This window comes from Vigna unguiculata, chromosome 9, assembly GCF_037176805.1.
Source record: "Vigna unguiculata cultivar grain cowpea cultivar isolate G323 ecotype 2 chromosome 9, ASM3717680v1, whole genome shotgun sequence".
Classification (NCBI taxonomy): domain Eukaryota; kingdom Viridiplantae; phylum Streptophyta; class Magnoliopsida; order Fabales; family Fabaceae; genus Vigna; species Vigna unguiculata.
In genome coordinates, this window is record NC_140800.1 from 44,150,541 (window position 1) to 44,163,543 (window position 13,003).

At 33.2% G+C, this 13,003-nt stretch overlaps 3 protein-coding genes across 3 annotated transcripts; 2 read left to right on the forward strand and 1 right to left on the reverse strand.

The window, feature by feature from the left end:
* Window positions 1-3,119: 3,119 nt before the first annotated feature.
* LOC114162602 (xanthotoxin 5-hydroxylase CYP82C4-like) lies at window positions 3,120-5,133 on the forward strand. The gene is made up of 2 exons (XM_028046546.2): window positions 3,120-4,204; window positions 4,347-5,133. The coding sequence occupies exons 1-2, from the start codon at window positions 3,251-3,253 to the stop codon at window positions 4,968-4,970; spliced, it is 1,578 nt and encodes a 525-aa protein (XP_027902347.2). The 5' UTR covers window positions 3,120-3,250; the 3' UTR covers window positions 4,971-5,133.
* Window positions 5,134-6,070: 937 nt separating this feature from the next.
* On the forward strand, window positions 6,071-8,156 carry LOC114196163 (cytochrome P450 CYP82D47-like). The gene is made up of 2 exons (XM_028086715.2): window positions 6,071-7,085; window positions 7,282-8,156. Exons 1-2 carry the CDS (start codon window positions 6,174-6,176, stop codon window positions 7,915-7,917), a joined length of 1,548 nt encoding a protein of 515 aa, XP_027942516.2. The 5' UTR covers window positions 6,071-6,173; the 3' UTR covers window positions 7,918-8,156.
* A 2,103-nt stretch (window positions 8,157-10,259) lies between these two features.
* LOC114162246 (cytochrome P450 CYP82D47-like) lies at window positions 10,260-12,145 on the reverse strand. Its single transcript, XM_028046073.2, has 2 exons — window positions 11,165-12,145; window positions 10,260-10,999 (listed from the first exon to the last, which is right to left on the reverse strand). The coding sequence occupies exons 1-2, from the start codon at window positions 12,074-12,076 to the stop codon at window positions 10,364-10,366; spliced, it is 1,548 nt and encodes a 515-aa protein (XP_027901874.2). The 5' UTR covers window positions 12,077-12,145; the 3' UTR covers window positions 10,260-10,363.
* Window positions 12,146-13,003: the final 858 nt, after the last annotated feature.

Consider the following 13,003-nt stretch of genomic DNA (forward strand, 5'->3'; position numbering starts at 1 on the left):
ACAATTTTTATAATTAATTGTAAAGATAATTTATTTTATTTTGAAAATTTATTTAATAAATAAAAAAAAATCTACTATTTTCATCATAAGAAATAATAAAAATATAAAATTTCTTTGCTTTCTATTTGTCTCATAATTTTAATTCTAAACATTTTTCTTTTTCCCTCGAACATGCACATTTTAGGATTATGTAAAAATGAATTTATATTTATAAAAAGAAAAGTTCTTTTTTGTTTGAACTTAATTGAAAAAAATGGTTTTTATTTTGAAAAATGGTTGTAATTTGGTTCATATCAGAAGTTTAAAAGTAGGAATCCATTACCGAATTTGGATTTTCTGATGAATTAAAAAACGCAAATAAAATTTAAGTCATTAAACTTTTTTACTCCAAAGATATTTCTTGATCGATAATAAAAACCAATTATATTTTAGACATTTATATACAAATAGGTTGTTTTTCTCCTAAAATCTTCTCTGTTTTTATTGATAAGAGAGATCAAATCCCTTGAGGATAAAACAATATATAAACAATTTTGTCCTTATTAGGAAATGACTTTTCTATTTTTATGATAAACATTGAATTATTTATCGATTATATAGTAGACCTTATTGATCTCAATATTTAAAGGATAAAATATTTATTGGTTACAGTCGACCTTATTAATTTCAATATTTATTTATTCAAAACTTCACAAATTCGACAATTAACTTTCAAAATTTATTCAATAATTTCAAAATATAGATCTTTAACTAATAAATTAAAATATCAGTGGATGAACTACTTTTTAGTAAATTCTAAGTTTATAAAAATAAATTGACATGGAATCTTGAAATGTAATTCAGAATTTCAAACACAAAATAAAGAAGAAAAGAAATGTTAGTTTAGGAATATAAGTATTTTATTCTACTGAACTTTAATCTAAACATTCACCAATTCATTGTCGTGTTTCATTCTCCATGATTGACATCGATAATGAATGCATTCTTAATCCACTGACATTTTAAAGTTACACTAAAAAGTTGTATAATGGATGATGATTTGGCAATGTGAAGACTAACTCAACAATTATGATTTAGTTCGAATATTTTTTGTCGGATTTTTCAATACGGACACTGATTTTAATATTTAAAATATATTAAAAAAATAATATTCTAACATTAATATACTATTAATACTCGATATAAGATAACAACCACAAAAACACACAACAAAAAATGTGTACTCTATTATTTGACCTTTTCCTCATCATGTCATTATCTTGTCATTTACTCACTCTTTCGGATGGTTGATTTTTTTATTGGAGCTTTGCAATATTTGCCACTACTGTAATATTATATATAAATGACATGAGCAAGAAATAGAACAATTAAGCATGAAACAACAACGTTTATAGAAAAAGGTTCTTCTCTTATTAAGAAGGTGTGAAGCGACCTTTTCTTTTTTCTATCAAACTTCAATGAAAAAAATATATTTGAATGGGATTAACGTAATCAAACAATAACAACAACGATAAACTTATTAAATGGTGTTAGAAGAATATAATTAACAGTCTTTTAACGCCTATTTTATTATTTTTTTATTTATTTACTTCAATTAGTTTTTATATCTACAACCTCTTTCTTTTCTTTTTCTTTTTTCTTTACTATCATAATTAGTTTTCATTAAAGTAACTGGAAGAAAATTCAATTTCTCATTCTACAATTTTTATAAGAAATTATTATCTAATCCAAATTTACGCAGTCCCCATTAACCCCTAGACTCGTAAGGAAATGTTTTTAATATTTTTTTCTTGTAAATGAGGAAAAGTGTAATAATTTCTTCTCCCCCACCTACAGCATTGGCACAGATGATAGCATAAAGAGTATAGGATAAAATAATTAGACATGAAGAGAAAGAGGCATGAATAATGATATGCTGAGCTTTAATTAGTAGTTGGTGGTTCAGAAGATGCTTTGACTTAAATAATTTTAGCTAATTTTATCAAGACTAAAAATATATGTAATTTAGAAAAGTTAATTAGTTCAAGGATGAATGTTAATTTTACATTTTTTTTTTGTCTTTTATGGGGGAAGTTGAACCTATAATTTTTTATCCTGCTTTTTAATTCACCGATCTAATTTTATTTTTCTAAATTATTAGCAGAGGATTAAATCTACGATTTTTTTTTTCATTCTAACCACTCTCATCTTTATCATTCATATTAAAAAGACTTAGAATATAATTGGAGAAATATACGTGTAATATGGAACTGATGTTGAAATGATACTGCTATATCAATCCATGATATATAATTATATCAGATACAATTATATCAATTATATGTATTAATAATAATATAATAATACCATAAAATTATAATATAATAAAGTATTTGTCATCTATTTTTTAAACTTAAAGTACTTGGTTTTTAAATTAATTAACTGTAAAAATAATTTATGTGTTATGCTTTTAAATTAATAATATAATTATTGTTTTGTCTTTCATTTTGATGCTATTTTTATATTTTTGAATAAATTTTGACCCATTTTTCAGATGAGTGTAGATTGACAAATAATGAATGAAAGGGAGTACTTAGAATTTTTTTTTATAAACAAGGTATAAATGTAAACAGATTTCTTTTACAATGTTCAGCTATAATTATTTTTACAATTTTAAAAATCACCATATAAATTAAAAAAAATCAAAGTTTATTTTAAAATATCAAAATAAAAAAACATGAAACATAAAACAATAGCTTTATCATTAATAAATTTAGTTATGTTAATTTAAAAATAGAATACATAAATAATTTTTTGGTTTAATAATTAATTGCTTCAAATTAAAATAAAGAAGTCATTGAAAAGTGTATGTCGAAGAATCCAACTCATGGTTGAAAAAATGTTATCTATGAAGTGGGATGGGACCAACTTTCCTCTTGCATAAAGCGTTAATGGCAGAGTCTGGCATCTTGGAAAAGTTTGGGAAGGAGTGCAGCTGGAGGAAAAATTATTTCACCTTAATTCTAGGCTTATTAAGAATTCAATATATGATGCTATTTAATTAATTAATACGTATTTGATTAATCAATAAGTTCTAGCATCATCATTTTTCAACAATATGTAAGAATTTCTTTATTTGCAACGGGATAGGGGGAGGCTCGGCAGAAACTGTTGTTAAAGATGAGGCATGCTTCAGGCAACTAAATTCAGTAGTATTTGCAATATAAATTGATGGAACACCATCTCCATTTTGCACAATCTTTTCAAAACCATGGATTCCTCCTTGCAGTTAACTATTGTAGCCATTTTGGTAGCCATGTTGGTCGTTCTCTGGCATGGAAAGAAGAGAAACAAAGGAGGTAGGAACAATAGCAAAGAAGCTCCTGTCCCGGTTGGTGCATGGCCACTTATCGGTCACCTGCACCTTCTGGGTGGCCACGACCAACTTCTCTACCGAACACTAGGAACAATGGCTGATCAATATGGACCAGCGTTTAACATCTGGCTGGGTACTCGCAGAGCATTTGTTGTTAGCAGCTGGGAAGTGGCTAAAGAATGTTTCACAACCAATGACAAGGCACTTGCCTCACGCCCCACAACCGTTGCCGCAAAGATTATGGGATACAACTACGCAGTGTTTGGTTTTGCCCCTTACAGTCCCTTTTGGCGTGAGATGAGAAAGATTGCGACTCTTGAACTTCTTTCCAACCGCAGGCTCGAAATGCTCAAACATGTGAGAGTGTCGGAACTCAGCATGGGCATAAGGGAGTTATACAACTCTTGGGTCCAGAACAGGTCTCAACCGGTGGCTGTGGAACTGAACCGGTGGTTGGAGGATTTGACTCTGAACATGGTGGTTAGAATGGTGGCAGGGAAACGCTACTTCGGTGCCTCTGCAACGTGTGATGATGATGAAGCAAGGCGGTGCCAGAAGGCTATTAATCAGTTCTTTCATCTCATTGGGATTTTTGTGGTTTCGGATGCGCTCCCGTTTCTGCGTTGGTTTGATGTGCAGGGGCACGAGAGGGCGATGAAGAAAACTGCCATGGAGTTGGATTCCATACTTGAAGGGTGGCTACAGGAGCATCGTATGCAAAGAGTTGATGGTGAAGTTAAAGCAGAGGGTGAACAGGATTTCATAGATGTCATGTTGTCTCTTCAGAAGAGTGGTCACCTATCAAATTTCCAATATGATTCCGACACCAGCATCAAATCCACGTGTCTCGTAAACTCAACAACCTAATTTCTTCCTTAATAATTTACTTTATGTTTTCTTAACGATCTTGTCTCTCTAATGCTTTGCAAGGTAGAAACTATTGAATTTTGATTGTTAAATGTTAAACTTTTTTGTTTGTGAATATGTGCAGGCTATTATACTTGGTGGCAGTGATACCACAGCAGGAACACTTAGTTGGGCTATCTCATTACTCCTCAACAATCGGCAAGCATTGAAAAAAGCCCAAGAAGAATTGGACCTGAATGTTGGAATGGGTAGGCAAGTTGAGGAGTCAGACATTAAAAACCTTGCATATCTTGAAGCAATTATAAAGGAAACCTTGCGGCTATACCCAGCTGGGCCTCTCCTAGGCCCAAGGGAAGCCCAAGAAGATTGCAATGTGGGAGGTTACCATGTCCCTGCTGGGACACGGTTGGTGGTTAACCTGTGGAAGATTCATAGGGATCCAAGGGTGTGGGAAGAGCCTTCTGCTTTCAGACCAGAGAGGTTTCTGAGAAGTGATGGTGTTGATGTTAAAGGCCAAAACTTTGAACTGATTCCCTTTGGGTCTGGTCGAAGGTCTTGTCCTGGCATGTCTTTTGCACTGCAAGTTCTTCACTTGACCTTGGCTCGTCTGCTTCATGCATTTGAATTTGCAACCCCATCAGATGAAGCTGTTGACATGACGGAGAGTCCCGGTTTAACAATTCCTAAGGCAACTCCTTTGGAGCTTCTTCTCACTCCTCGCCTTCCACCCCAATTATATACCTTCTAAATTAACCTTGCATCCTCTAATAAAACCTTTTCCTTTATTATTCTTCAAAATGAACTTCGTTAAATTCCAGTTCTTGATGTTAGGCCATGACATGAGTGAGAGGTCAGTGTTATATGATATCCTTATATTTGCCATTAAAAAATCACAGAAGAGATGAAACAATGATCTCATTTTATAGTTGATTATATGCATTTCATTTCATTATATGACATACTAATGCAGTGAACTAAAAGACGTCCATATTCTTTTTCATAGAATTATTAAAAAAATTATGGTTAAGGATATGAAAATATGATATACATCCAAATGAAGTCCTGAATTTCACATTCAATTATTTAACAAAAGTCATTTTCGTGGCCATCGTTGTTTCCCTTTGAACTATTCCTGCACGTCACTAACATCTTCCTAATTTTCTTCCTCGTTAAAGTCAGAGACATTGCTCTCACAGAACTGAAGCGAGAAACGGAACTCTAAAATCAACATATCGACAACTTTTTTAATCATATAATGAACATATGTTTAAAATTTAAGATAAAAATAAAATAAATATAATTAAAAATATTATTATTTCAAATTATTAGGTAAATAATTTTTATTTTGTGATTGTCACGTGTCTTTCTAAATTCATTAGAATAAACGTATCAATATTTAACACAACCTTTAATTTAAAATACTAATGTATATTAAATTATTATATTATCGTTTAAACGTAAAATATTATTTTTCAATTTTCTGAAAAAAAAGAAGTAATGGTATAGACAGATATATTCTATTTTTATTCTCCTTATCTAATATAAATAAAATAATATTTTTATTTTAAAATATTAAATAATTTAAAATGAATCTACTATTATAAAAGTAAAGGACAATGATATTTTAAATACTAAATTTTGACAACTTTTGTTTATAACATGATGTGTCATCTTCTAAATGAATTTTGAATATTAAAAATAAAAAAATAAAAAAAATAAAAAATTATTTAAAAAATAACACTTAAAATTGTAAAAAAAATTATCAAAAGTCAAAAAATCATTTTCCTTCAAATAATTAAATGTTGAAGTTAGGTAGAAAAATTAAATAATATACAAAAAAAATCCTTAAAAAAAACTATAACAACTACTCCTATAACATAAAAGAATTTTACTTTTGGTGAATGTTTTGTCTTCAAAACTATACAAGTTGATCCGGTGCGCGCAACTTATCATGGAAGCAGCAGCGCTTGCCGGAGTAGCTTTCTTGCTATTACTCTGTTACTTCATCAAATGGGCTACAGCAGGTTCTGCTCGCAAGCCACCGGAAGCAGCCGGTGGCTGGCCTTTAATCGGTCACCTTCGTCTCTTTGGTCGCTCCGATCAGCCTGTATACGAAACGTTAGGAGGCTTAGCAGACAAATATGGCCCAATATACAGCATCCGAATCGGTGTGCATCAGGCGGTAGTGGTGAGCTCTTGGGAGTTAGCGAAAGAGTGTTTCACCACTCTGGACGTTGTTGTCTCATCTCGTCCCAAATTCACCGCCGCAAAAATCTTGACATACGACTATGCTAGTTTTGGGTTCTCCCCTTACGGAGACTTCTGGCGCGACATGCATAAGATTACGGTTTCGGAGCTATTTTCTGCCCGACGTGCTGAACTGCTTCGAGGAATTAGAGATTCGGAGGTGCGGAGCTCGTTGAAAGAACTGTACGGAACGTGGGCGGAGAAAAGAGGTGATTTGTTGGTGGAGATGAAGGAGTGGTTCGGGAACATGAATCTGAACGTGATTCTGAGGACGGTTGCGGGAAAGCGATACTGTGTGGGGAATGGAGATGAGGAAAGGATGAGGTGGGTTCGGAGGGTACTGAGAGATTTCTTTAATTTGATGGGGGTGGTTGTGATTGGGGATGCGATTCCATTTCTTGGGTGGCTTGATTTGGGAGGTGAAGTGAAGGAGATGAAAAAAACGGCTTCAGAAATGGATAGCTTCAGTTCTGAATGGTTAAAAGAACATCGCCAACGAAGAGACTCAGATGGGAAGAAAAGAGAGGAAGACTTCATGGATGTGTTGCTGTCTGCTCTTGACGGGGTCGACCTTGCTGGTTACGATGCCGACACTGTCATTAAAGCCACATGTTTGGTAAGCTGTCTCAAAATTAAAGTTTTTCATTGAGTTTAACACGCATAAGAAGAAAAAGTAGGAGGAAAAGGTAAAAATAAGGAAGGTAAAAACTGATAAATCGTTTAATTACGGTTAGGATCGACATAGGCTAATTTGACTAATGGAGATTTAATTCGAAATTTACTCCTGCTAATGGTATTGTTGCATCTTACAGACGTTAATGGCTGCAGCAACGGATACTACGACAGTTACGATGACTTGGGCATTATCGGTATTGTTGAATAATCGCGATGCCTTGAAGAAAGTTCAAGATGAATTGGATGAGCATGTGGGCAGGGAAAGAGTGGTGAATGAATCTGACATAAGCAAATTAGTGTACCTTCAAGCTGTAGTTAAAGAGTCAATGAGATTGTATGCAGCTGCACCACTACCTGGTCCGCGTGAATTCGCAAGCGATTGTACCTTAGGTGGCTACCATATCAAAGCAGGTACGAGATTGATTTTGAACATTTGGAAGATACAAAGAGATCCACGTGTGTGGCCAAATCCATTAGAGTTTCAGCCAGAAAGGTTCCTCACAACGCACAAGGGCGTGGATGTGAAGGGTCAACATTTTGAGCTACTTCCCTTTGGCAGCGGAAGAAGGTCTTGCCCTGGCATGTCATTTGCCCTTCAAATGACGCACTTGGCTTTAGCAGCTTTTTTGCAAGCATTTGAAGTCACAACACTGAACAATGAACCAGTTGACATGAGTGTCTTATTTGGACTCACACTCATCAAAGCCACCCCGCTTGAGGTTTTAATCCAACCTCGTTTACCACTTCAACATCTCCTTAATAATGTATCGTAATCACGCGATTATTGTCCTTACCAGCACCTTCAATTGGTATCTGTGTAGAATGATCAGAACTTGTCTCTGTACAATTTTATGAGCTCAATATTCTGTTCAAACATTATAAGTTAAGAATATATTTTGTCCAACACCCGCAATTGAAGGATTTAATTAGATGATGAAATTATATATTTTCAGCTTTTAAAATGTTCTTTAATTACCAAGTGTATAAATATCAAGTTTTTGTATTTTGACCAGCATATCATCAATTTATAAACTCTTATAATTAGACAGCCTAAAATTTATATTTGATTTTGTAGTTATCTCAATTGTAATAGATAATTCTTAATATATATTTTTTAATTTTTGGAGATTTCATCTTTAATATATTCTTCAAATTTTTTGATTTGTAATCGGATAACTTAGTGAATAAGTGTCGATAATTTTTTATTAGTCAATATTTTAGTTATATTGTTGATAATCTTTTCAAATTTATAAGATTTTTACTTATTTGCATAATTTAACCCAAATATTTATCTTTTCCACTTTCATTTTGAATAAAATTGAAATATTAAATGAAATTCAAAAATAAAATAAAACATAAAACATAAAAATAAATAAAATAAAAAAATAATAATGTCAATTATGATTATAAAAAAATATTTTAAAAAGAATGAGTTATGTGACATTTTACAAGCTCACAACTCATTATAATACGAATTTGAAGTGTCATTTTGTTCAATTCATTTGAAAATAATTATTTTATACTTGTGGAATAAGAAATCATATATTTTATTTTTAAGTCTTTCGTTGCAATGTCCCTTTCCGAATCAAAACATAACATTTTTTAAATAATTATTTCAATTGGCTTATTTTATTTAAATATTTCAATTGGCTTCGGCTTTAGATATAATTACTTATATCCCTATATTCTTTTGTTGATATGTTTTAATTTTTAAATATTCCATTTTTTAATTTTATAATAATAATTTTTACTTTGATATGTTTTCTTGATAATTTCATTAATGAATTAAAAAAAATCCTTTTTTTACCGATTTAATTGCTGACCCGAATTACTTTGGTTACAGGTTTGAAACCAACTATTTACTTTTGTGCAACATATTACGTTTTTAATCAAACATTTAGCAGATAATAATTGTAATTAGTTTGAGGTTTTTTTTTTATTTGGGGTCCCTTTTTACTCGAATTTGTATAAAAGGGTCTCTGAATTTTTTATTTTGCGAAACTGAGTTAAGTCGTTAGGATGGAGGACGACATTGAAGGTGAAGTCGTCCTCCATCATGCCGGTTTCATTCTTTAAAAACAAAAAAAAACAAAGTCATCAGGCAAGACATGTGTCAAGTGCGTCGATACTCAAGAGAAAATAATGAATTTCAAGTGAGAGATGTTTTATCCATATGATCACTGTCTACCAATGTCTTTTACAGTTAACTTAAATGATTGGTGGTGTGATTGTGGTCATTTTTAAGCTCTTCAACGGCCTTCTCATCACGTAATAGTTGTTTGCTCTTTCTCGCATATAGACCTAACCTCATACATCCATCCGGATTATAGCCTCTACAACATCAACAAAGCATATGAAATACAGTTTCATCCGATTAGGAATAAAGAATATTGGTCCATATACATCGAACCAAATTTCATTCCAGATTCAAACATGCGCCGTAAGGTAAGGGGAAGACCACCAACTAATAGAATCCATAATGAGATGGATAAACTAAATCCAAACAGACGAAGCGAATGTTCATATTATAGAAAAGAAGGACATCATAGAGTCAACTGTCCCTATTATAGAAAAGAAGGACATCATAGGGGCAATTGTCCCTATCGTCAATAATTTATTGTTTTATCTAATTTTCTAGTTTATTTTTATTATGTAATTCTTATCATGTATTTTTAGGCTGCGAATTTTTATTATGTTATTTCTATTATGTAATGTATTTTTTAAAATTAATTTATTGTACCAATAAAAAATTAATTCCCAACAAATTAAATATAATAACTACTGTCAACAAAATTGTTTAAAAAAAAATTATCAAATCTGAAAGGTTAAAAAAACTCAAAACTAAAAATTTTTAAAAAATAAAATAAAACTGCAACGTTAAAAAAAAAATTGAAATCGGCCTCCTGTCTCACGACTTCATGTCATATCTACAAAAACTGACTTCTTGCTTGACGACTTCATTTTTTAGTTTTAAATAAAGGAAACCAGATTGGGGAAGGACAACTTCATCTTTAATGTGGTCCTCCCCGACGACATGACCTTCTCTCACGACATGACCCAGATTCACAAACAACCCTATTTTGCAAATTGCTTGTCAAAATACTCAGAAATACAAAAAAACCTTAGTTTTGTACAGCACTCATAAAATTGTACACACACCAAGTTCTGATCTTTCTACATAGATACTAATTGAAGGTGCTGGTAAGGACAAACACATAATTAGGATACATTATTAAGGAAACCTTGATGTGGTAAACGAGGTTTGATTAGAACCTCAAGCGGGGTGGCTTTGGTGAGTGTGAGTCCAAATAAAGCACCCATGTCAACTGCTTCATTGTTCAGTGTTGTGACTTCAAATGCTTGCAAAAAAGCTGCTAAAGCCAAGTGCGTCATTTGAAGAGCAAATGATATGCCAGGGCACGACCTTCTTCCACCGCCAAAAGGAAGTAGCTCAAAATGCTGACCCTTCACATCCACACCCTTGTGGGTTGTCAGGAACCTTTCTGGCTGAAACTCCAATGGATTTGGCCACACACGTGGGTCTCTTTGAATCTTCCAAATGTTCAAAATCAATCTCGTACCTGCTTCGATATGGTAGCCACCTAAGGTACAATCGCTGTTGAACTCACGCGGACTTGGAAGTGGTGCAGCTGCGTACAATCTCATTGACTCTTTAACTACAGCTTGAAGGTACACTAATTTGTTTATGTCAGATTCATCCACCACTTTTTCCATGCCCACATGCTCATCCAATTCATCTTGAACTTTCTTCAAGGCGTCGCGATTATTCAACAGTAGCGATAATGCCCAAGTCAGCGTAACTGTCGTAGTATCCGTTCCTGCAGCTATTAATGTCTGTATAAAAGGCAACAATTTACACATTATTATTTTTCTTCTCCAATCAAATCGCTTGTTACATTACTATTTTTACTTTCCTACTTCATTTTCTTCTTATGTAAAACAAATATACTATGTATGTTAATCTCAATGAAAACTGTAGTTAGTTTTGAGACAGCTTACCAAACATGTCGCTTTAATGACAGTGTCGGCATCGTAACCAGCAAGGTCAACCCCGTCAACAGCAGACAACAACACATCAATGAAGTCTTCCTCTCTTTCCTTCCCATCTGAGTCTCTTCGTTGGCGATGTTCTTCTAACCATTCAGAAATCAAGCTATCCATTTCTACAGCCGTTTTTTTCATCTCCTTCACTTCACCTCCCAAATCAAGCCACCCAAGAAATGGAATCGCATCCCCAATCACAATCACCCCCAACAAGTTAAAGAAATCTCTCAGTACCCTCCGAACCCGTCTCATCCGTTCCTCATCTCCATTCCCCACACAGTATCGCTTTCCCGCAACCGTCCTCAGAATCATGTTCAGATTCATGTTCCCGAACCACTCCTTCATCTCCACCAACAAATCACCTCTTTTCTCCACCCACGTTCCGTATAGTTCTTTCAACGAGCTCTGCACCTCCGAATCTCTAATTCCTCGAAGCAGTTCAGCACGTCGGGTAGAAAATAGCTCCGAAACCGTAATCTTATGCATGTCGCGCCAGAAGTCTCCGTAAGGGGAGAACGCAAAACTAGCATAGTCGTATGTCAAGATTTTTGCGGCGCTGTATTTGGGACGATATGAGACAACAGCGTCCAGAGTGGTGAAACACTCCCTCGCTAACTCCCCAGAGCTCACCACTACCGCCTGATGCACACCCATTCTGATGCTGAATATTGGGCCATATTTGTCTGCTAAGCCTCCTAGGGCTTCGTATACAGGCTGACCGGAGCGACTAAAGAGGCGAAGGTGGCCGATCAAAGGCCAGCCACCGGCTGCTTCCGGTGGCTTGCCAGTAGAACCTGCTGTATCCCATTTGATGAAGTAACATAGTAATAGAAAGACAGCTACTACAACAAGCGCTGCTGCTTCCATGACAAGTTTCGAGCACTGGATCAACTTGTATAGTTTTGAAGACAAAACATTCACCAGACGTAAAATTCGTTTATGTTGTTATGTTATTATAATGTGGTGGGAGTAGTTGTTATAGTGTTTTTAAGGAATATTTTTTTATGTATACCACTCAATTAATTTTTTTACCTAACCTCAACATCTAATAAAAAATATTATTTTTACTTTTATAGTGGATTCGTTTTAAATTATTTTATATTTAAAATAAAATATTATCTTATTTTAGATAATTGGATTAAAAAATAGGATATTCACGCAACAGAGTTTTACATTTATTTAATGTTATTAAATGGAGGAAGGGTAATGCAATAAATATATTACCCACCAAACACTCAATTTTACCCGTGATAACCACTTGCGGAAAAGTTTGTAAGGTGATTTCAATTCTTGGAGGTTTAAATAGTCGGTGACACCGTTTTTATTTTTGGATTTTGATACTTTAACAAATTTTGACAAAATCTTTCCCTTTCTTTTTTAAACTATAATAAATTATTTAAAAAAATATTAATCCAATATAATAATGACACGTGAATATTATTAAAATTTTATTTTTTTTGACAAAATTTTAATAATGTCTGCATGTCACCACTCAATTGGATCGATATTTTTTTTAAATAATTTATTATGGTTCAGAAAGAAAAGATAAAGATTTAATAGAAAGTTTGTCAAAGTTTGATAATAAAAATTTTGTTAAATATCAAAATCCTTTATTTTTTTTTTCGAAAACTCAATTATGTTAAGCACGAGTTGGGTTTATGATTTAAAAACAGTAAGCCAATGATGTAGGTGTATATTATAGCAGGTTGAAACTCACCTAAAATGAGCTCAACAAATGTGCAAATGATGACCTCGTTTTGGTTAGTGAATAAGGATGTGCTTGGAATGAGGAGA